The sequence below is a fragment of the Fukomys damarensis genome, unplaced genomic scaffold, assembly GCF_012274545.1.
Source record: "Fukomys damarensis isolate Sample0158 unplaced genomic scaffold, DMR_v1.0_HiC HiC_scaffold_14, whole genome shotgun sequence".
Taxonomy (NCBI): Eukaryota; Metazoa; Chordata; class Mammalia; order Rodentia; family Bathyergidae; genus Fukomys; species Fukomys damarensis.
This window is the reverse complement of record NW_022900926.1, coordinates 26,226,560-26,250,634: the sequence shown is the minus strand read 5'-3', so window position 1 is coordinate 26,250,634 and position 24,075 is coordinate 26,226,560. Positions and strand designations below refer to the sequence as shown.

General features: G+C 47.8%; 1 protein-coding gene across 1 annotated transcript in view; it reads left to right on the top strand.

Annotated features, from left to right (window-relative positions):
• Positions 1–24,075, top strand: part of Synj2 (synaptojanin 2) — a gene marked incomplete at its 5' end in the record, with an annotated part of 103,431 nt that overhangs the window by 69,387 nt on the left and 9,969 nt on the right. Inside the window, 14 exons of the mRNA XM_010625249.1 lie at positions 600–772; positions 2,140–2,221; positions 2,841–2,990; positions 3,065–3,230; positions 4,904–5,095; positions 7,953–8,034; positions 8,772–8,912; positions 10,789–10,981; positions 12,802–12,960; positions 14,408–14,564; positions 15,581–15,698; positions 18,885–19,103; positions 19,224–19,302; positions 23,591–23,759. Coding sequence (XP_010623551.1) covers positions 600–772; positions 2,140–2,221; positions 2,841–2,990; positions 3,065–3,230; positions 4,904–5,095; positions 7,953–8,034; positions 8,772–8,912; positions 10,789–10,981; positions 12,802–12,960; positions 14,408–14,564; positions 15,581–15,698; positions 18,885–19,103; positions 19,224–19,302; positions 23,591–23,759 — 2,080 coding nt within the window. The remainder of the gene's footprint in view (positions 1–599; positions 773–2,139; positions 2,222–2,840; positions 2,991–3,064; positions 3,231–4,903; positions 5,096–7,952; positions 8,035–8,771; positions 8,913–10,788; positions 10,982–12,801; positions 12,961–14,407; positions 14,565–15,580; positions 15,699–18,884; positions 19,104–19,223; positions 19,303–23,590; positions 23,760–24,075) is intronic.

Below are 24,075 nucleotides of genomic sequence, written 5' to 3'. Positions count from 1 at the left end.
CCAGACTGAGGCCAGTGCTCCCACAGCCCACCTGGGATCTGGTGGTTCTCTATCCTCAGCTGGACAAGGTGCTGGCTCCAAAGTATATAAATCTCTGAGCCACCAAGCCTGGAGATGTGGCCACTGCAGAGCCCACCCTCCTGGGTCTGGTCTTGTAAAGATGAGGCCAGTTGCCAGGGTAACGGGAGGTTATAAGCTCCTCAGCTTGCTCTGTACCATTGCCCCTGATGGCCCAGGCACTTGGCCCACCTAAAGAACAGTGACCCTTCCTGTGCCTCTGCCCTCCAAGAGCCCCGCAGGAGTGGGATGTCCCCAAAGAGACATCCCTGTGCTTGCCTCCTTTGCCCAAGGGGGACCTTCTGCCTTCGTGCAGGCAAGATGCTCTTTGTGGCTTTTGTCTTCCCAGGACCTTTATCCTATGCTTCCCGTTCAGAGTCAGGGTCCGTCAGGCACCTGGTTTCCCATGTGACATCCAGCTAAGGTGTGCACTCCTAGCAGTTGACTGTGGTTGGACTTGTGAACGCAAGCGGCAAAAGGAAGTTTGCATTCACTGCTTTGCCTTGTCTTGTCCTCTCATCACCCTCCTTCTCCCTTTTCAGAAGTTGCTCTGGGCTTCCTGCCACGCTGCTGACACGCCTATGATAAATTTTGACTTACATCAGTTTGCCAAAGGCGGGAAGCTAGAGAAATTGGAGACCCTGTTGAGGCCTCACTTAAAGCTGCACTGGGATGACTTTGATGTGTTCACGAAGGGCAAGAATGTAAATCCACGGTGAGTCTCACCCACACTCTACATCTTCCTGAGAGGTGAGGAGCTCAGGAACTGCAGCACTCGTGGGCTGGGCACCTCTTCAAGTCCCCACCAGCAGCCTGGCTGTACAGTGGTTTCCTGGATTGTGAGCTCGGTGATGTTGAGCATCTGGATTCCAGCCTCCTCCTTTCCCTTCCCGCAGTCAGCGAATGCTGTGCTTTTCAATTTGGTGATTAGATGGTAAAATGCTATTTTCTGGAAAAAAGGTAAAATACTATTTTCTGGAAAAAGGGAACATCCGAACGTAAAGGACTATGTCAAAATGAAGAGCTCAGACTGTGTAACACCCACACTGTGAAGAGGACTCACAAGAGTGAGGGGAATTGTCATGTCTTGGTGGCACAACTGTCACAACCAACACCGCCCAAAGAAACCGGGCTGTGGGTTACCCTGCTCAGAGCTGAGAGGATCACATGCAGCTGACTCGCATTATTTACAGACCCCATATTTGTGAATTCACCTGCCCTTTAAAACTCATTGGTAGCTCCTGACTCTACTCACAGCGCTTTTGCGGTCATTCATAGAAATATAAGGAGCAGTAAATAGATGTCCTGGTGAGGTCAAACAGGGTGATTTTCTTGGCCTTTGTATCAATTATCAGGCTGTCAACAAGTGTCCTTTTTGTTGACGTCTCTGTTGTAAGATGGCCTGCAAGCATAGTGCTATGTAGCATTGCTAAGCGCAAAAAGACTGCTGTGCCTTCTGAAGAAAATGCAGGTTAGGTAAGCTTCATTCAGGCCTGAGTTTTGATGCTGTTGGCCATGAGTTTGGTGCCAATGAAACAGCAGAATACAGGTGCTCTTGGATTGAAAATGAGGCTGTGTCCTGATAAACTCATTGTGTATCAGAAATAGCGTAAGCCAAAAAGGTATTTAATATTCTTATTAACCCATGGTAAAGTTAAAACGCCACTCATTTGAGCCATCCTAAATCTATACATATTCAGTAATGTGTCTAGAAACAGAAATGCATGTAAAACCAGGCCATGTACTGATCGGTTGATAACACTGTCATGGTCAGAGGCCTGTGGGTATCTAACAGCATTTCCCCTCGGAGCTGTGCTCCAGCATTTGCTAATTTAATGTTCATGCACCTGTGAATTGCTGTTTATAACAAGAACCAGCTGAGTTTACAGTAGCCGGAGCTGCGGACCTGGAGAGATGGTCTGGGGTTTTCCTGCCGCTGCCGCAGTGCAGGGCCCTTCGGATGTACACCAGTTGCTAGGGAGTAGGAAAGGGCTTCTCCCTTGGGAAGAACTGAGGCCATTGCGCTACGGCTGTTGCTCCTCTGAGCCCATCTTCTAACGGGTCCCATTTCTCGTTCCTAAGTTTCCAGAAAGGCACTTTGCGGATGAATTGTCTTGACTGCTTGGATCGAACCAACACCGTGCAGAGCTTCATTGCACTGGAGGTTTGTCCTTGGGCCATCTGTGTCATGACCCGCGCCTTCAATAGCAAGATGGGGTGGCATCACAGGGTGGACTTCACAGGTAACAGTGAGGTGCTGTGGCACCCAGGCAGATTCCCTGGGTGGCTGCTGGCCTGTGCCATCTTGTGTCTTTCCCTGTCACAGGCACATGCACTCACGTGCTCTTGAGGATGCATCCCAGACATGGTGGCCCACAGGCATAGGAGTCATTAAGCAGTTGTTCTGTACAGTGGCTTTCCCAAATATACTGCTGGGCTGGGCAGGGCGGTGTGAGGTTGCTGGGATCTCAGAAGGAGGCTGGGAGGAGGAAGTGAGATCCACAGCCCCTGCTGCCCACTATTGCTTGCTGCCCAGGAGTTGGGGGTTAAGGGGCGCTTGGGGGTTGTCTGTCAGAGGAGGAGCTGAGTGGGTTATCTAAATGAAGCTGGGGGAGTTAGGGAGAGCTACTTTCTCTGCTGCAGGAGCTCCTCAGTCTCTAGAGGTACGCAAGGTCTTCAGGGCCTAGAGTGGCCACAGTCTGCTGAGTGAGGGGCTCACGAGGAGGTACCCGAGGATGAAGCCCTGGGGCTTTCAGTAGCCACTGCCCTTTATTTCTCCCCAGGTCCTTCATGTGCAGCTTGAGAGCTTGAGGCTAAATTCGAAGCCCATTGTTGAGCGCTTCGTGGAGTCCTTCAAAGCCATGTGGTCCCTGAATGGACACAGCCTGAGCAAGGTGTTCACAGGCAGCAGAGCCCTGGAGGGGAAGGCCAAGGTGAGAGCCAGCCAAAGGTGGTGGAAAGAGTGGCACATCACTGTCCCCTCACATCTGTGGCTGGCTTCATGCAGGTGGGGAAGCTGAAGGATGGCGCCCGGTCCATGTCTCGTACCATCCAGTCCAACTTCTTCGATGGGGTGAAGCAGGAGGCCATCAAACTGCTGCTGGTGGGCGATGTGTACAACGAGGAATCAACAGACAAAGGGAAGATGCTCCTGGACAGCACAGCCCTGTTGGGTAACGCCGGCTGCTTTCCGTGCATGGGGTATCTACAGCCCTCGCTGCGAGGGTGCAGGTGGTAGCTATGGGGGAAGTTAAAAAGCTCCCTTCCCCCACTGTGTCCTCCAAAACGGCAGGTGGCAAATATGTCCAGAGCTTTTAGGCTTCTGGTCTGTGGTCTTCTGGTCTGTCTGATTGACCTAAGCAGCTTGTAGTTGTCAATGTACATTGTCACTGTCCCCCAGTGTCTGTGGAGAACTGGTTCCAGGAGTCACATGAGTACCAAAACTGGCAGATGCTCAAGTCCTCATATAAAATAGCGTGTCTTTGTATATAGCCTTCGTACACCCTCCCCTAGATTTTAGATCATCTCTAGATTACTTATAATCCCTAATACAATGTAAATACTATGTAAATAGCTGTTAAACTGTACTGTTTAGTGTAAAATGATAAGAAAAAGGTCTGTGCATGGGAGCCTGCCTCTAGTCTCTTCTGTTTCCTTGACTTAGTCTGTTTTCCATGTCCAGAGGAGGGAGGAATGGAGAAGGCTCTTAGTCTGCACTGTTTTCAAAGTATCAATGTCTCTGACTGCTCACTTGCTCCAGAAACTTCTGTTACCTTGGCTCCTGGTCCCCTTGACAGATATGTGGCTCAGGAGCTTCCTGCAGGGCTGACCTCTTATCCTTTGGCCCCCAAAGGCCCTGCATAAATAGAGGATGCTGTCGAATCCTGGGGGTACGGGCACATCTGCTCAGGGGTTCATCAACAGCTAAAAGTTTGGGGGCGGGATTTTAATGGCATCTTGTTCCCTGGAGCCTATGAACTTTATAGATTGAAGGGAAAAGGCAAGACCCAGAATTTTTCCCTATATAAAAGTTTATGTTAGAAGTTTGTGGTGTTATTGAAAGAGAAATGAGCCCATATTTGAAATGGTTTACTAGGCCTTTAGGGCTCTCATTTCTCCATACCAGAGAGCACTTATTTGGCTTCTGATAGCCAAGGTGATGTTTGGTTTCTGCCCTGGGAACAATGGCCAGTTCAGAAAAAGCTGAACAAGCTCCAAGTGACATAGTGAGGCTTATTCAGAGGCAGGAGAGGGGACTTGGGCTAATTCAGTAGTTGAAAATCTGTTTCGGGTCTCTAGAGGATGGAGACGATGTGATGTGCTTTCCTGGTTTTTAAATGCCTTTCAGATATGTGGGATAGAAGGTAGAAAACGCAGTCAGGGGTTTTGGTAAGCTATTTAAGGTTATATATGTAGCTGTATACACACACGTAACGAAGGGTGTATACATATATTATTAGGTACACTGTGATGTCCCCTTGTCATCAGTGCTGCTTATCAACAGTCCTGCTACCTTATATGGGATCTTGAGGTGAATGCTGAGGAAGAGCCTTTTCTCTCTGCGTGTCTGGGGAGGGGATTCCCTGTGACCCGATGTCATGTGGCCTCTATGGGGGAGGGTGAATTTCCAGACCTGTGTTTTCACACCTGGATTGCAGAAAGGGACATGTAGTGATAGATGTAGGTGTTCATGTCTTCTCGCCTTCCCAATGATGCACATGTTTTGGTCTATATCTACAGGCTTGCAAACCCACTTTCTCTGGCGGGTCATCCCTTCTATAATTCTAAAATTACATGCCTGAGGTTTGGGCTGTAGAGAAACGTGGCTTTTTATGCCTCCTCACAGTGACTCCTAGGATCCTGAAAGCCATGACAGAGCGACAGTCAGAATTCACACATTTCAAGCGGATCCAAATCGCTGTGGGGACCTGGAACGTGAATGGAGGAAAGCAGTTCCGGAGCAACCTCCTGGGGACAGCAGAGCTCACGGACTGGCTGCTCAATGCACCTCGGCTCTCTGGAGCTGTGGACTGTGAGGGTGAGTGCAGCCACTCTGGTGACCTCCAGAGTTACTTCCCAGGGAACCTGTCCCATCAGGCCAGGCCTTCTTCGTGGCTGTTTCTTTGTGGAGTTTATATTTGGCATTTTCTCTCTTTGGAATGTTCACATGTAGGCTGGGATGTCAAGAGTAGAGCACTTTCCTGGCATGCATGAGGCCCGGGGCTTGATCACTAGCCACACACATGCACGTGTGCGTGAAGACACAGACACTGAAAGTTTGAAAGCACAGTGGCCCAACCTAGAGTATTGTGTAGCAAGTTAACTTTGTGACCCCTTTTCTTTTCCATGAGTTTGAAAGAGCTTGTTTGAAACATACAGTCAGACGTTGGATCTTTTTTTTCTCTTTACATGTAGACATCTTACAGTCTTAGGAATGGGTCACTCATATACCTAGTTGTCATCAGATCTGGCTTCTAGAGCCATGCTGCTCTTAGGAGCCAGCTGGAGCCAGGCATGCACTTAATGCTGCTGCTGCCTGAGAACACCTCAATCCCTGCCTTTCCCCCAGCAAGCTACTGGTTCGATAGCCCTAATCTGAAAACTTGAACTCTGAAATGCTCCAACATCTGAAACTTTTGAGCACTGATGTGACATCATAAGTGGAAAATTCCAGTCCTGACCTGATATGCTGGATCTCAGTCAAGACACAAGGACACTGAAGATGTTGCATAAAGCTGGGTATGGTGGCACATGCCTGTATCCCAGAATTCTGGAAGACTGAGGCAGGAAGGTCTCCAGGTTGAGCCCAGCCTGGGCAATTTAGTGAGATCGTGTCTCAAAATTATAAAGGAGTGGAGATGTAGCTCAGAGTGAAGGCTCTAGAATCAGTTCCCAGTAACAAACAAATATTTTTAAATTGCATTAGTTGTCTATAGGCTTTGTATAAAAGTGTATATAAAATACAAGAATCTCACATTTAGAGTGGTGTCCTATTCCCATGTATATACAAATATTCCTAATCAAGTCCAAAACACACACGGCCCAAGTATTTTGCATAAGGGTTATTCATCCATGGTAAGTAGTTATTACAGGGGCTTTTGTGTACTTTTGTTTGTTTGTCTTTTGTTCGTAGGATCTTTGCACTGAGCTATATCCTTAGCTTACTACTCTTGTTTATTTATTTTTTAATTTCTAATTTTTTTGAGACAGGGCCTTGCTAAGTTGCCCACTTGCCCAGGCTAGGCTCAAATTAGTGATCCTTCTGCATCAGCCTCCCAGAATCCTGGGTTTACAGGGTTGTGCCACCATACCCAGCTAGAACTCATGGAGTTTTTCAGAATAAAATAATTTCAAATTTACCCAAACTTGTCTTACCTCCAGCAAGATCCTATTGAGTGGCCTCAGAATGCAAGTTTTGAAGAGCAGAGAATCTTTGCACAATCAGGGTTAACTCAGGGCCTTGGTTTTTTCCGCTTTCCTGGCCTCGTGACCAGGCTCTCTGCCTGGCCTGTGATGAGTGACTCATCATCCTGTGTGTGCAGTGGCCTGTGCTTCTGCACACCCTCTCCTGCCGTACACACCACTCTTTCCTCCTGTCTGCCTTGGGGAGGTGGCCAAGCCTGTGACTTGGGGTCACTGGATTTTCCTGCCAGTGGGGACCTGTGTTGGCACCAGCAGTGCATCCAGAAGCCATCTGAGTGCCACCAGTGAGGGTGCCCTCCCTGACCCCAGAGTGACCCTTTTCCTCACTATGCAGGATGCTGGTGGCTTTTTGCCAGGCTCTGACTGGGGTAGATGGAGTAGGCTCCCTGGAAACTCACCCAGCTCAGGAGTGGGAAGGAGTTGACCCTCCTGTCACCAACTAGAGCAGGCAGGTCTTGTTTCCTTTACAAAAAGCAGCAACAGATCTGTTTGGCTAGTTGAGCCTGAAGTGCCAGGAACACATGCAGCCAGCAGGGAAGGAAGTGAGCACCTGCCTGGCCTTCCCTGGAGGAGGCTTCTTCCTCCGGGGCAGGAGGCGTCTCACTTTCTGCCCCTGGAACTGTGTCTAGGCTTGATGGCTCAGGTCCCTCAGTGTAGGAGGATATGACCAGAGAGGCTTAGTAAATGACTGCAGGGAAAACTGGATGCTTCTGATCAGCAGGAGCAGGGAAACTGGACATGGTAATGCACACCTGTAATCTCAGCACTCTGGGAGGCTGAGGCAGGAGGATCACAAGTTCAAGCCCTGCTTGGCAACTTAGCAAGACCTGATCTCAAAAAAGTTGTAAGGGCTGGATGTAGCTCAGTGCAAGGGCCCTGGATTCAATCCCCAGTGCTGTTTAAAAAGGGGTGGGGGGGCAGGGACAGAGGCAGCAGCTCCGGGCTTGCTGGGCTCTGCATGAGCCGGGCACTTCTGTAACAGAGCTCACCAAAACAGTTCCAGCAGCAAGTGTCCAGTACGAGTCCTCTGCCCACTGATTAATGGTCCCCTTGGACAGGACCATGCCAGTTATTAACTGGGCAGTGAAAAGTACTTAGGAGGCACACACTAAGATAGTGTGGACCCCAAAACTCTTAGGCTCTGGCTAGGGAGACTGGTCATCAGGAAGAGCAAGGGCTCTGGTACTTTGCCAGGCTTTTTCCTCACATTTCCTAATTTACACTGCACAACCATCCTGTTTGTGAAGAAAGAAACAGGTTCGGAGGGGTCCATGATGTGACCCAGGACATACCCAGGGAAGGGCCGTGTCTGGTGGAGCGGAGGGCTTGGGGCTGGGTCCCCATGAATGGTCGGGTTGGGTAGATTTCAGCAGCAAATGGTGTGGCTCGAAAGAGGGAAATAGGAACCCCTGAGAACCAGGAGCACAGACCTTGGTGCCCTGATTCCCTTCATCTTCTGCCTTGTTCCCCAGATGACAGCAGCCCGGCTGACGTGTTTGCTGTGGGGTTTGAGGAAATGGTGGAACTGAGTGCAGGGAATATTGTCAATGCCAGGTAAGGGGCTGGGCGGCAGGGGCCAGGGTGTCCCAGAGCCGGTGCCTGACTGGGAGTGGGCCCTGGGGTGCTCCTAGAGCACTTCTGCTCTGGATCCAGCAGCCTGTGACCCTGACCCTGCAGGGACTTCTGAGAGGGCTCCTTCCCTGTTAACTGAGGGAATGGAAGAAAGGGCCGGTTATTGCTGGCTTTTCTGTGAGGTGCTCTTGCCTGGGCTGTGGGATGCAGCTGTGGGGAGCTGGTGTGTGTGAGGGTGGGGTGTGGACGGGGCAAGCCAGGAGAGCGGCTGATTTCTGTTCCTGGGAAAAAGGGGAGGAAACCTGAGTGCCAGAAGTAGCTGCACCACTTCTTTATGGCATTCCAAAGGAAAGACCCCAATCCACTGGATTACCATTCGCTACAGTCCACAAGGCTTCTCCCCTCCCTAAACTGGCCCAGTTTCATTTTAACAAACTTTCTGAACAAATAATGAAAACTGACTGTATGGGGCACTTATAGGAAGGTTCTGTGCTAGATGTCAGGGGCCAAGGAAAAGGCCACTGTGATGTGTAAGACAAAACTGAAGATATGTCAGTAGCCCGCTAGAAGAAGCGAGGCATGATTCTCACGTGGAGGGGCCGCGGGCAGTGAGAAATCAGTTCTGTCCGGAGGAGAGATGGGGCCCGGAGAGCTCAGGAGGCGTGGGAGGTGGCCCCGCCAGCTACCTGGAAGTAGCACCCTCCTCTCTTCTTTTTCAGTACCACCAACAGGAAGATGTGGGGTGAGCAGCTTCAGAAAGCCATCTCACGCTCTCATAGGTACATTCTCTTGACTTCGGCACAGCTGGTGGGCGTCTGTCTTTATATCTTTGTACGTCCGTACCATGTCCCGTTCATCAGGTAAGAGCATTTCGTTTATAGGCATCTGGGGAATGAGGGGTTGTGAGTCTGCTTTGTTCCGTGACTTCCTCCTGGTCCCCCCTCCTGCCATAGGAATCGGGATCTGCCATTGTTTTAGATAAATGGAGCAAAATTCCCAAGGGAAAAAAAATGAGGCTAAATAGAACATTATTTAGCAATTAAAAAGCCACAATAAAAAACTCGTAAGCCAGGAATCTAACCTTGCTTAGGAAGAATGGCCCATGATTTTCACCAACTTTCTATGCAAAGAAAGGGTTTCTCGTCTGCATTTTATAGACCAGAAAGCCTCTGACCTGGAGCTGACTTAACTCATCAGGAAACGGCAATTCTTTTGTCTCCTTTCAAAAGAATTCTTAATAAAAGCTGTGTCTTTCATTATTATTTCTCCAGGATAACAACAGTGAGTGTAAGAAAGGCGAAGCCTTAAGAAATGCATTCCTTTTAGGAAAGGCCCTGTGTGTGTGTGTGTGTGTGTGTGTGTGTGTGTGTGTGTGTATGTACGTGTGTGCACGTATGTGTATACACACTGGAGGAGCTCACCACTTCTCTCCACTTTTAATAGCTTCCTCTTGCTACTTGGTCTTACTTATGGGCTTATCAGGGTTTCCTAATGCTGATGCCGGACATGAAGCAGACCTTCTTCCTTAGTCAAGTGGGACAAGACTCAGCCTGCTACCTCTGCAGAAGTCCCCCGGCATGATGCATGGCACCCTTTAGAGGGCAAGATCTGATCTCTGCATTCATAGTCCTTTTGTGTAACTTGGAGGAAATAAGTCCCTGCCCCTCTGATTGTGCTGTTTCCCTGAAATAAGACCTAACTTGATCAAAAAATGCCAGCACCAGCCAGCCCATCGTCTTTGCCTTACCTGCCATTACACAGTAGCCGCCTGAGCAAGAGAATAGTGAGGTGCAATCTTCTGTATGGCACTGGCCATCACCATGGTAATGACCACTACCACTTATAGCTGAAGTTTGCTTTCCCATTAGGTTTTATTTTGGGGGAAACATGGTGTTAGTAGGGCAGCTCCTCTGTACCCTAATAATAGTGTTAGTTCACGAAGGTCAGGGTAGAGGTTAAAGAGAAACTGAGGAGGGAGCAGGGCAGAGGAGGCTCCCATTTCCAGGCATGGCCTGAGGTCTCACCACCTGTGTGCCACCTGTGTCCTTGTCTCCCTGTTCCAGCTGGTCTAAAAATTCACACCCCTTTGGCAAACTATCACCTTCACTTTGTCTCCTGGGAATTGGGCGCCCCAGGAGCCTCCTCCTCCGTCTCTGGCACCTTCATGGAAGCATTGAACAGCTGGCTTGTGCCTTGTGGCTCTAGGTCCTGCACTCTCCTTGTGTGCATGTGCACATTCCAAGTTCCTATTTTAATGAGCCAGGAGTCTACAGTACGGGAAAGTCCATTGGAGATTGCCTTCCCAAGACAGCCTAGACGATGGGCTGTTTGCCAATTCTGAGATGCGTTCATCGCCCAATGGCTCCTCTGTGCTGTGCGCAAGATCTGTGGCATGGGCTGGGGAGACAGTGAAGTTCCTGCTGCTCCTGCTAGCGGGAGAGCTGAGGCGGACCCAGGGACCATGTATCTGTAGGTTGTGGGTGCTCGTGGGGTACAGAGCCTGTCCCCGGGGAAGGTGCTCCACACCCCCATGAGGGAGCAGCCTCCTGACGTACGAGTCAGTGACAGTCTTGTGGGGCACTGTGTCCTTGGCTCTGGGAGATGTGGTTGAACAGACCTCTCAGCCGGAATTCAGGCCTCTCAGAGGACAGGCCTCAGGTTGCTCCTGTATTCTTTGGCAAAAAGATGTTTAAGTTTTTCTGTGGCTCCTAGGATGTTCATGTTTTTGTATTGCAGGGACGTGGCTATCGACACAGTGAAGACTGGCATGGGGGGCAAGGCGGGAAACAAGGGTGCCGTGGGCATCCGCTTTCAGTTCCACAGCACCAGCTTCTGCTTCATCTGCAGCCACCTGACGGCTGGGCAGTCGCAGGTGAAGGAGAGGAACGAGGACTACAGGGAGATCACGCACAGGCTGTCCTTCCCCGCGGTGAGTGAGCAGAGCTGCCGACGGCGCCAGGCCTGGGGGACCCGACCACAAGTAGTGTGTCTGCCCCTGAGAGCACAGAGGTGGTTGGGGGCAGATGCAGGGTTGTTCTAGAAACCACCAAGGATGGAACAGGGAGGAGAACTAGTGTGTCCATGAAGAATATTTGAATCTGAATAGTACAAGCTTTAGTTTTCCTGGGGATACAGGTGCATCTTGGTGATGAGTATATGTTTAGCTTGCACAAAGCTCTAGTTTCAATCGCATCACCAAAAAAAATTAACTTTCTTGAGATCCACGACCTTCACACTTGTGTTGTTGCTCAGCTCAGCATTCTTCCTTTTTTAAATCTGGAAATCATGACTGAAGATCTAGACTTGACTTCTAGCCTGACTTCACCAATAATGCATGCCAGGCTGCCCTCTAGTGGTGGCTCAGAGGTTTTCACGCCAAAACCAGTGGGCTTGATTTTAAAATTTAGATCTTAATGTTCTTCCCAGGCAAAGATGATTCCCTTTGCATCTTCAGACTGGTGTGCGCCGCAAGCTCACCTCCTGTACCCTGGAGGGAGGACAGAATTCACTGTTCTTGCCACGATTCTTCCAGAGTCTGATAGGGGCTGGCTGGGTCTTGGAGCTCATCCCTTTGAGAGCAGATCCATTAAAACTGATAGTCATCTGGGGGGGGGGTGTTACACATGTGCAAGGAGGAAATTGCTTATTTCTTGAGTTAAACAAGAAACAAATGAGTTGGAAATTTTTCATTTCTTGTGTGTAGCCAAAAAGTCTAACCTTTTCATTTAAAAAGTGTTATTTTAAAATAATATACTTAGACCACAATTTCTCATAGTTTACAATATGACATATATTTATGTACTGTATATTGAGAGTACCTATAATACTCCAAATGCCAGGTTCAATAGCTACTGGCCACAAATAGCTGTTTAAGTTAATTGAAGGCACCTGCACTGGCCATTGCACATTTTCAGCACACGGTGGCCCGCACAGGAAGAGTGTTTCTGCCTCTGGAGGAAGTTCCTTAGGTTGTTTATACACTTGCTTTATTTGGTTGTGGCTATCTTCATCCTTTATTTGGTTTATCCTTGTGGGATGAGGGAAGAAGCACGTCACGTAGTGAGGGGCAGAAGATCTGGGTTCAGATCTCATCTTCATCATGCACCAGCTGTGCGTCCTTTAGTAAGTTACATTGATTCTGAATTTGTTGTTTAGAGCCGGTAGTACCCGCCCCACAGGGGTTGCCGTGGGGACCAGGTACACCTGGGGCAGAGCCCAGCCCCTGTGGAAAGTTGACGGGTTGTCACTGGGACTGGGGGAAGAATTCTCCAGGACTGAGCAGGGACCGTGGGCTCATGGTAACTGGACAGGGTTGGGAGGAAGGTGTGGGGATGTTGATGGGAGTCACAGAACACAGTCCATGAAGTTTACAAAGGTGCACATTCTCCATGTTTTCTACTGCTTTCCCAACACCTAGTTTTCATGCTCGTTATCTGTGGGTTTCTTAGGACACACGCGGAACAAGAACACAGCTTGCTCCTCGGGATCAGAATTGGTAGTCATGCTTCTCAGAGTTGGAGCTTTCTCTGAACCACTCCAGAACACTATTATTTAAAATAGCAAAGCAGGTCATGTAAAAATTCTCCAGTAGGTTCATGATGCTAGTGACCAGTAAGAATGCTGTACTGGAAAATTTAGCAGTTACATTATAAGAAAAATGTTTCTGCTTATCTCTATCTGCTGAAATTTGTTTTCCTCCCCTCTCTTGAAAGATGGGCTTAGAATGATGATGATTTTCTTTACAATTAGGGGAGAAATGTGTTTTCTCACGATTATGTGTTTTGGTGTGGCGATTTCAACTACCGCATTGATCTTACTTATGAGGAAGTCTTCTATTTTGTTAAACGCCAAGACTGGAAGAAACTTCTGGAATTTGATCAGCTACAGCTGCAGAAATCAAGTGGAAAAGTAAGTTGTACTTTTATAATATTTTTAACAACTGTACCAATATGGAATAATGTCTCTTTCCAGTATGGAGTGCTGTCTACTAAACATAAACACCAGTGTTCAGCAAATTAAATTCCACTTGTGGCGTTTCTGATGTTGTAGAAAGCACATGGAGCTTGTGAAGGTGAGGAAACAGGAGTGTCCATTCACACGCTCTTCTGTCTCGCTTTCTGGCTTAGCTGCATATAGGCTCTGTGTGTCTTCCTGGGGCCCGAGAGGCCATCCCTGCAAGAAAGCCACCAGAAAGCACTTAATCCAGCAGCAGGAGTACAGTGTGGGTCTTACCAGGGAGCAGCTGTGCTCTGAGTCCTGCCTGGCTCAGAGTGACTCTGATGCAAGCATCTGAGCATGTCACCTACAGGGGCATCAGTGCTGATGAATACAGGTCTCTGTGCCCCAGGTCCCTCATGCCGCATGCTCGTGTGCAGTGTGTTTACCAAGTAACACTGGACCATGTTCAGAATGTGCTGGTGATGTCTATTTCTCGGCAAAAGCACTAACAAAATATAGTAGTACTTGAGACACCAGTTTGTACACGTAATCCACAAAACTACCTTATAAATTAGGTGTTGTAACATTTTATTGATAAAACTGAGGACAAAATCAAATTACTAATCCGGGGTCACACAGCCAATGAATAGGGCCATAATTTGGCCCTAAATTGCCCAGCTGCAGGGCTTGGGTATGGCCTCCAGGCCCAAACACAGGTGTCTAGGGACTCCTGAGGCCGTGGCCTAAGTAGGGAAGGTTCAGCTACAGAATCTGTCACTAGCCCTTCAAGGTCATAGTGGCCAACTTCTGGATGTCCTGATTATCCTTTATCCTCTAGCTAGCAGTGCTGGCTAATTTCAGCATCTGTTAGCATCCCACACCAGGCTGAGGCAGGAAGCTACATATACTAATTTTGGAGAACAGAGCTGGTTAGATGTGTGAGGTTGGGCAAGCCAAGGTCCCTCTCTTAAAGCAAAGGTGGGGCCTTCTGTCACCCCAGTCCACTAGTAAGGGGATCGTGGAGCATGGCCAGATGGACAAGAGGCCCCCAGACTTCTAGAAAAGGTTCTTCCCCCCACTACTCTCACATTTCGCTTGGCATGTGGGAGCCTGTGGACCTTCCCACCGCGTGGAGGCAGCTCCCAGAGATGAGCGTAGGGTCTCGGCCCACGCCCTTCTCCATCTTCTGGGGGTGACAGCGAGTAATGGTTAGAGGAGATACGGGAGAGGGAGATGCCATGGTCCTGGGTCAGCAGGATGAGTCAAAACCACCTTTTCTTTCCTAATTAAAAGGCACACATCTGTCCAATGTAAGACCTATTTGCAGCCATAACACAGATTCTGTTACTTTTTAGCGCTAAGACACTCTAGAATTCACTTTTTCTTTCCCTTAAGGTGGTTTTGTGTCTTCCAATAGATTTTTAAAGACTTTCACGAAGGAGCCATTAACTTTGGACCCACCTACAAATACGATGTTGGCTCCGCTGCCTACGATACGAGCGACAAATGCCGCACCCCCGCCTGGACAGATAGAGTGCTGTGGTGGAGAAAGAAGCATCCTTTCAATAAAACTGGTGAGTGAGGCGGGCACACTGGAGAGCTGGGGAGGGTGGATGCTAAAGGCTGCCCTGGGCACAAAACCAGAATCACTCAGCCTAACACTCGGCTACAATTTTCTAGCTAACGCAGATGATGGAAGGTTGCCCCAAATGTTAAGCCCTTTGGAAGCTGCATTTTGAGAGCCCCTCCTGGCTTCTGGAGACTCTGACCTCCCAGCAGGCCTGGCCTGGCTTTCCCCATCTCTGAATCACAGCTGCTGCACCCTACCCTGTCTTTTATCTTGGGAGAAAGAGAAGCAAAATATTGGGATGCCTGTCCCTTTCCTCTCGGTAGTTTTTCCAGCCCATTTTGCTCAGCCAAACTCTTATCTGCCTAAGGTTCCAATTCCAAATTAAACAGGAACAAGACACAGTAAAAATAAGAGCATTTTTTTAATCCATTGGTTGTTGAGTATGTTTTGAACAATTATTGATAGCAAGCTGGGAAGTGAAATTTGTTTGAAGTTAGGACATCTTAAGCTAGTACATAAACACAACAGTGCCACAGTTTGGGTGAGAGGTCTGCTGAGTTTTCAAAGCCAGGAGAATACTTTTGCTCTTTCAGATGAGTTTGTGAGCATCTCCATTGCCCAGGGTATGGAAAGGCAGGGGCCAGCAGCAGTTCTGGTTTCCAAGGTCCAGCACCTGCCACTGTGTGAATAGCTCATGTGACTGTTATTCCTGGGCCCCCAGTGGAAATGTGGCAGCAGGGACAGCTGCATTCCAGACCATGTAGTCTCCTGGACAAGGGTGGTTCGTGGTCATGGTCATGACTGCTCTGGGTAATCTGCCAGTAAGGAACTCCTTTAACGATAGGCCACAAAGCAACTGGAGCCTAGCTTCACGCTCCAGGGGATAAGGCCAGTGAGCTCAAGCCACGGTGGTTTGGGAGAGAGCTCTCGGCTAAGGCATTCATAGCCACATTCTTGTGTATTGATATGGTTTTGTGTTACATGTATTTTTGTGTCTCTTGAATGAACTCTTGTGTGTAGCTGGAGAACTCAACCTTCTAGACAGCGATTTGAGCAGCAACACCAAAGTCGGACACACCTGGTCTCCCGGCAACCTCAGGTACTATGGTCGTGCAGAGCTGCAAGCATCTGATCACAGGTAAGATCCTTTCTGGGGAAGGCAGTTACCTCTTCCAACCCCAAGGAAGCCACAGTGCTGCCCCGTGTGTGTGTGTGTGTGTGTGTGTGTGTGTGTGTGTGTGTGTGTGTGTGTGTGTGTGTGAAATGCACTAATGAACAAAGAATCAACAAATACCTGTGTAGCCACTGAGAACTAATAACTATTGGCATTTTGTCATCACTTTGTATTTTAAATGATATCATTCAAAGATGAATATTCTACTATTTTGTGGTTTTAAATGTTCTTTAAATGATGTTGCCATGTAGCATGGCTTTCTTGTTAGTATTTTCAAGATAGAATCATGCTGATATTGGCAATCAGGCTCACTTTTTTTGTGACTACTGCCCAGCATCCCACTAACCAGATCTGTGGAGTTCACCCATTCACTGACTGATGAATATTTTTTCTAGTATTTTTTTTCAGCTTTAATTGAGTTTATTGGTACATTTTAGGGATACAGTACAGTTACATTCATTGTTGGGATCTTGTACCTCTACATGACAAGTCTTGATTCTCATTTTTTCCCCTTACCTCTGCCCTCCCTTCACCCCCTCCTCCCCTCCCCATCTACAAACACTTTATTTTCATCTTTTCATTCTCTCACATTTTTTTCTTTTCCCTTTTTACTCTTCCCCTACCCATCCCACCTTCCCTACACCTTTAGCTCCTTTCTTCCCATTTCAAAATGTCAGTAATCTTATTAGAATCTTATGCTTGTTGCAGATTATTCACACCAGGGAAACTATTCGGTATTTACACATGTGTGCCTTATTTATTTCACTTAGGAGTATATCTTCAATATGTATCCATTTTCCTATGAATGAATCTATTTTCTTGTTCTTTATGGCTGAGTAATATTCCATTTTATAGAAAAACCACATCTTCTTTATCCAGCCCATTTGCCCATCTGTTGGAAACTGGATAAAGAAGATCTGGTATTTTGTTGTTATAAATACCATAGCATTTAAACATCTGGGATTCAGGGATATTAAATAATCTAAGTTGTTGCTCTAGCCTCAGGGACTACACACTGAGGCTGGAAGGAGGCAGCAGACCATGAGGAAGAAAATGGTCTAGTGTTAGCTGTGGAACATCTTGCGGAGAATTAAAAGAAGGTGGCATTTGAGGGTGAATAAGGAATTTGATCTTCCTATAGCTGCTACCAAAACTATTACGATAATTTCAACTCCTTCAAGGAAAGAAATGAAGAAGGTGGTGAACAACATTTGGTCAGCTGATATAATAGGTCTAAATCTTTACAGAACTATACATTTTTAGATGTCTGTTGTTACTAGAACATGCTAGACATGTATCTTGCAAATCTTCCAATGTACAACTTCAAGCTTTGCTAGTTGGAGGAGTTCAGCTAGAAAACTTTAGCCAGCATCTATTGAGAGACCTTATGTACTAGTCTATTCCTGGCATTGAAGTTAAGTAATGAGCAAAACAGATAAGGTTATCATCTCATGGAATCTTCTAGAAGGAACAAATAATGTAGATAGGACAAAAGAAAACAGTAGTGGCAAAGGTGAGATTAGGCTTAGTGCTGTCTTCTCCCCACTGTTCAGGAAAGGCTGTCCTTAGTCAGCCTTGGAGCAAGGCCTGACAAGAATGTGGCTGTCTGAGAGAAAGCGTTCCCTGTGGACACGTACCTGTTCACACTAAGGAGCCCAAGAGAACAGACAGGCTAGAGCGGAGAGGGAGGGAAAGAGCCACAGAGTTGAAGTGAGAAGGAGCCCCAAACCCTGTGTTGCCCTGTAGCTGGGCTAGGCACTAAGTTGAGGAGGGCTTTTCAACAGAACCCCCGAAAAGACTGCAGTGGGGCAAGGGTGGGAGCAAGGAGCCACACACACACAGCAGCCATCAGAATGAGCAGGGAAGACATAGGTGGTGGCTTTGGGTGATGGGCCAGGTTCCTGGTGGTTGGGGTCCTCTGGAGGTCTTCTGGTTGCTGCCTGTGTCCGAGTTTGTTCCTTGTCATTACTGAGTGAATAAAAGCTGGCTGCTTCAGCTACTCCTAGGTACAGCTAGTCACACATGGGGGGAAAGGTCTTGCTGCTGAAGTCTTCTGAACTCACTTGCTCAGTGTGTGTCCCTGTGTGAGTTTTCTCAGGCATCTATTTTATTGCTTTAGGTGGAAAAGAAAAAGTAATAAATTGGGAGGAGAGGATAATGTTACCCCATCCTCTCTCTTAACTCTTGCAGTATTCTCTGGTTTTAAAGGGTGCCACCATATTATCACGGATATTTTTTGAGGCAGAGTCTCCCTGTGTTGCCTAGTCTGGCCTTGAACTCCTGGGCTCAAGTGATCCCTCTAGTCTCTGCTTCCCTAGTAGCTGTGACAATGGGTGTGCACTATCACCCTGACAACAAATCTCGTTTGTATTTTTTTCTGGTGCTGGGCCTCAAACCCAGATCCTAGCTAAGACAAGTGTTCTACAACCATGCTATACCCCATCTCTGTCATCATACTGTGTGTTACTTCATAACATAGTATTGTAAATCTTTAATAAAATTACATAATTCTCATAACTCATAACCTGCAGCATTGTTTCCTGGTGACCAGTTTTCCTCTGTGTGTGTGTGTGTGTTTGTGTGTGTGTGTGTGTGTGTATCAGATTTCTACATTACTCCCAGTGACTGTATTATGTATGGATGCATTGTAACTCTTTCCCTGTAGAAAACAGTTACATCCTTTTCCCCTCCCATCAAGTGTGACCCGTCAATCTTTGTCTGAAACTCTGGCCAATTCCATAAAGTCCTAGATATGAGATTACTCAATCAAAAGAGATGAGCGGTTTTGAAATCCCTATTCCAAATTGCCAAGTAGCCACGTGAAAAGATTGACTGTTCTGGATAATGGGGGCAGCTTCTCCACACCCTTGGCAGGACCAGGGATTACAATGCGTAAGATCTCGTTTGATAATGGCTAGGGATTTCCAATACTGGATTCCGTTGTCGAAGATATTTTCTTGCAGGCATCATCCTTAAATAAAAATGCTACAGTAACAAGATTGGGAAAAGATGAAAACCAAACCCTGGGCAGAGCAGCTGGCAAACCTGTGGACTCGGAGGATGAGGAGCAGTGGATCAGTCCTGGGGCCTGGGATGCGACCCTGCACCTTGGGCTAACCATTCTCCGCCCTCTCCCTGTGTGTGATGCAGACCTGTGCTGGCTGTCGTGGAGGTGGAAGTGCAGGAAGTCGATGAAGGTGCTCGGGAGAGGCTTTTCCAGGAAGTGTCCTCTTTCCAGGGCCCTCTGGATGCCACTGTTGTTGTAAACCTTCAGTCGCCGACCCCAGAAGAGAAGAATGAGTTTCCTGAAGACCTGCGTACTGAACTCATGCAGACCCTGGGCAATTATGGGACAATCGTCCTTGTCAGGTAACTGCCTCTGATGGGATGTGGGAGTGAGGGTATCCAGTGAGGGCTTCGGGGTGTCAGGAGCCAGGAGAGGTGCCGAGTCATTCCTGGTGCTGATTTGACCTATCTCGTGCATTTCAGGATTAACCAGGGGCAGATGCTGGTGACTTTTGCGGATAGTCACTCAGCTCTCAGCGTCCTGGATGTAGATGGTATGAAGGTAAGTGGCCTTGGAGTCACCATTTGGTCACAGCATGGAGTGAACCTGACCTTTCTCGACTGTTCTGTGATCATGTTTTACCCTTTCCTCAGGACCTGTGTCTTTTTCTTTTTCTTTTTTGGAGATAGCATCTTGCTAAGTAGCCAAGTTTTCCAGACTGGGCTCAAATTTGCAATCCTCCTGCCTGAGCCTCCCAGAGTGCTGGCATTATAGGCATGTACCGCCATGCCTGGCTCAACCTGTGTCTTTCTGTGCAGGCACCGTGGGCAAAGAAGCTGTGTTTCTCCATTCTGTTTCTCTGGTGTCTCATGGCCGGCCCTGGAGACTTGCAGGGATCTGGGAGCAAACTCATTGTGGCTTCCGCTGAGTTCCTTGGAGCGTCTTGGTTCCCATCTCTGTGTGCGGGAGACATTCTATCTTTGAGACTGTTTCAGAACATGCAGCTCATGTCATTTCTGGTTTGTTTGTTTTTATCTCTCTCTTTAGAATGAAGTTTTATTCAGTAGCTATGAAGTAGTGAAAGAAGAAAGTAGAATCACCAAACATGACCTAGTTGTTTTTCAAATAGTGAGGGGAAATAGCCAAGACGGGGTTAATGAGATTACAGTGGGGCTTTTCCAGTTGGGATTAACTTGGTACTATTTTAGGCCAGTATTTCTATGGCCTATTTGTCTCCCATGGGTCTTAATGTCTCTCCATCTATTTTGATGTTTCTTTTTCTCTCCAGCATTCTAGTAGTGGAATATTCTCTTCCTCATCCATGCTCTTGTCTTTGGTGATTGGTTTGAAGTCCTTCATTTGCCGTTCTAGGCCCACTCCTGCTTTTCTACCTGCTCTCTGTCCTAGGAGGCTTCCCTGCATGGGCCCTATCAGCAGGCTCCCCGGGCCTCCATTTTTCTTGAGTTGGGCCAATAGAGGAAAAAGGAGAGTGAGGTCGGAGCACTTACTCCCTTAACTCCTAATTTGGAAAGTCACCTCAGTTTGGCTGAATTGACTAAAGGTCACTTCTCTGGTCAGTCTCTTCAGGGCCGCCTTCTGGGTCTGGTAGCAACTTCCTTTTCTGGTCCCTTCCGGAGTTTGTAGGGGTTCCAGTCCATAGTGGGCTGGCTCCAGGACAGGGAAGCATGCCAGAGGAGAGGCAGTCCATGGTAGGCAGGTAGAAGGAAGCAGCAGCAAGCAACGAAGAAGGCCTCCCTTTCCCTCTTATATCATCCAGGCTTCAAGCCTTTTGGTTGGTGCTACTCACACCCAAGGTGGGTCTTCCCATTATCCACACCCAGAACTATGCTAGTTCTAATCAGTGGACTAATTTAGTAATCACATACCCTTAATTCCAGTGTCATACACCATAGATCCAGCCAGCTCCAAAAAGCCCCATCTATGAGTTCATAAGGCTTTAGGGGAGACATCTAGATACAAGCCGTAACATTCCACCCTTGGTCCCAGAAATGCACATCCCATTATGCAAAAGGCGTTCAGCCATATCTAAGAGTTGCCAGTGTCCTAACTGTTTCAGCACTGCTGAAATGTCCAAATCCAAAATCTTCTCTGAGATTTAAGGCAAACTCTTATCTGTGAGCCCCTGTACAAATGTAAAGAAAGTTAAACACTTCCCATGAATTCTGTTTTGATAAAACCTTGGTTTTAGGGGTCTGCAGGGCAGGGACGGGACGGGGGCCAGAGCGGCTGGTGGTTGTCAGGAGGGGTGCGTCCAGGGAACTGGGGTGCTGGGAGACACTGGACTGCAGCCTAAAGGGCCGATGTGGACCTGGCCACTACTGATAGCCCCAGCTGGTACAGTGTCCTCACCTGGTTCCATGTTGGCGCCCGTTCAGGGCACCAAGAGCCACCCAGCCTGGCAGGTCCTGAATCGGAATTTGGAAAAGACCCTCGCCCTGTTCAGAGGCCAGGGGTCCTCTGAGCTTCCGAGGGAAGTGTATGGAGCACTGGGCACTACAGTCTGTCCTTAAAAGGTTAACAGAGACCAGCATCTGTAACAACCCGGTCTTTCGAGGAGACTTCTGCCGCAGAAGCCTCGGAGTCTCACAGTCTCCGGCCAACCCCACATTCCAGGCCCATCCGGTTCTGGAGTTCTGGATGTATGACAGGAACTTCTGCATCTCTCCTTTCCCTGCCTTTTGTTCCCCTAGAAGAGTACAGAGGCATGTCCTTAAACCAACCCACCTCCCAAAGAAACAGCCTGAGTTTCTCAGAGTTGTTAAAAGTCATACCAACCTCTAGGAGACCCCAGGTCCTTCTGCTGCAGGGCCATGCCAGACTCTTAAGAGCAGGCAGTTGTGATCTGAGGTAACTGATCACATCCAACTGTGAAGCCTCTTGTCAGAGGTTGCAGAAATTTCCTCACCAGAAGTGGACAAGCTTGGTCAGGCAGGCATTATGCCACAGCAGCTCCTGATGACCCTGCCCTCCGAGGCCAGCACCTGGGTGAAGTTGCGTCATCCAAGGAAGGCCATGGAGAGGGCACCCCTGTGGGAGGATGTGAGTAAAATGTTTGAAGGAGAAGCTTTGATATCTCAGGATACTAATGAGACCCGGGGAGGAAGTTTAGAGGATGAAGTGATTCCTGGGCTCCTGACAGCAGAATCCCAGCAACTTGAACTTCAAAGACATATGTGTGGACCTCACCCAGGAGGAGTGGGGACAGCTAGCCCATGCTCACCGGGATCTGTACTGGGAGGTGATGCTGGAGAATTATAGGAACCTGCTGTCAGTGGGATGTCACTTTTCCAAGCCTAGTGTGATTTCACAGTTGCAGAAGAGCCATGGCTGACAGAAAAAGACCTAGGAGATCCCAGCACAGACTTGAAGAGTAAGACAGAAACCAGCAGGTCAGCCCCAAAGAATGACATATCCCAGGAGCAGTTATATCGTGGCATTATGATGGAAAGTTTCATAAGTGATGATGTCATTAATTCCACACTAAAAAAGTCTCCAGATATGATGTTTTAGAAGGGCACCAGGAAACCTATTGGGGAGATGTGAGACAAGCCATTTCGTCCCACAAAGAGGCCAAGAAGCTAAGAAACTTGGCGAAAGTATTGTGAGTTCAAGTATTAGCTTAGAACAGAAGCACGATAAATGTGACAGCCCTAGAAAAAAGAAACAAATACAAATTAGACTTGAGTAATCATCCAATGAGTTGCATAAGAGCAAAAAATCTTTGTAATATATGTGAAAAATGTTTAAACAACCCATTCACCTTACTGAACACATGAGAATTCATTCTGGTGAGAAGCCTTTCAGATGTAAGGAGTGTGGAAGGGCCTTTAGTCAAAGTGCATCTCAACACACACCAAAGAATCCATACGGGTGAGAAACCCTTTGGATGTGAGGAATGTGGCGAAACCTTCAGACATTGCTCATCACTTAATCAACATCACAGAACTGACACTGGGGAAAACCTTATGTATGTGAGAAATGTCAGAAAGCCTTCAGTCAGAAGATTAGCTTGATCCAGCATTTAGGACTCATTCTGGAGAGAAACCCTTTACTTGGAATGAGTGTGGAAAAACCTTCGACAGATTAGACCCCTTAATGAACATGCAAGAATTCGTACTGGGGAGAAGCCCTATGCATGCCCTGCGTGTTGTAAAACCTTTAGTCATAGAGCATATCTTCCATGCCACCAAAGAGTCCACACTGGAGAGACCCTACAAATGTAAGGGATGTGGGAAAGCTTTTAGGCGGAGGATACACCTTAGCAACCATAAAACTGTTCATACAGGAGTGAAAGCATATGAATGTGACTGCTGTGGAAAAGCTTACAAGCATGATTCATCCTTTAAGAAACATCAAAGACATCACACTGGAGAAAAACCTTATGAATGCAATGAATGTGGAAAATTAGCTGTAATTCATCACTTCACTGACACCATGAAATAACACAGAAATGCACCCCAAAATATTGTATAAAAAATAATACCTGATAGAGAATAGAAGTCAGCTCTAAATCAGTGATTCTAAAGCTTTAAAATTTCAGGACTCAAGATTGAGAAAGTGATATGATGGCAACTTTTAATTTTGTCAACTGTGTCAATGTGTTCATTAAAAACAAAACCTTGGTTTTAAATTTGCATGGAATACAATGCCGGCAATGATAGTTTCAACTTTTATTTAGACCAACTGTGTGGAGGTTGTGCTGATCCCACCTTAATAAAATGTAGAGATGGGCCTTGCACCTGTACAGGGGTCGTAGAGAAGCACTTTGTGACCAAGGGAAGCTGTGGTGACCTTTCTGTTGTTCCCTCTCCCTTTGCTACCCTCACAGGTGAAAGGCAGAGCGGTGAAGATTAGACCAAAGACAAAAGACTGGCTGAAAAGTTTACGAGAGGAGCTTATTCGCAAACGGGACAGCATGGCCCCCGTGTCCCCCACCGCCAATTCCTGTTTGCTGGAGGAAAACTTCGACTTCACGAGTTTGGACTATGAGTCCGAAGGTTAGTGATCTGCAGGAGAGGCAGGAAGCAGCTCTCTAGCAGTAGCAGGAGATTTTGAAGGCCCCTCCTGAAACCCTGCCTTGCAGAGGTGATGAGGAACGGTTAGAATGGTGGGTGTGGAGCACAGCCTGTGGTCCAGCACAGTGTGGGATGGGGCAGGAAATGGTAAAGGGACCCAGACACGTCCAGTCCTACACTAACAGAAGCTTGGAGCTGCGAGGGTGAATGCGGGGAGCTGGCCCTGGTGCCGTGCCCGCTGGGGATGTACAACGTGACCTGTCTGAAAGGCTGGGCCATTGAATGGGAATTGTTTTCT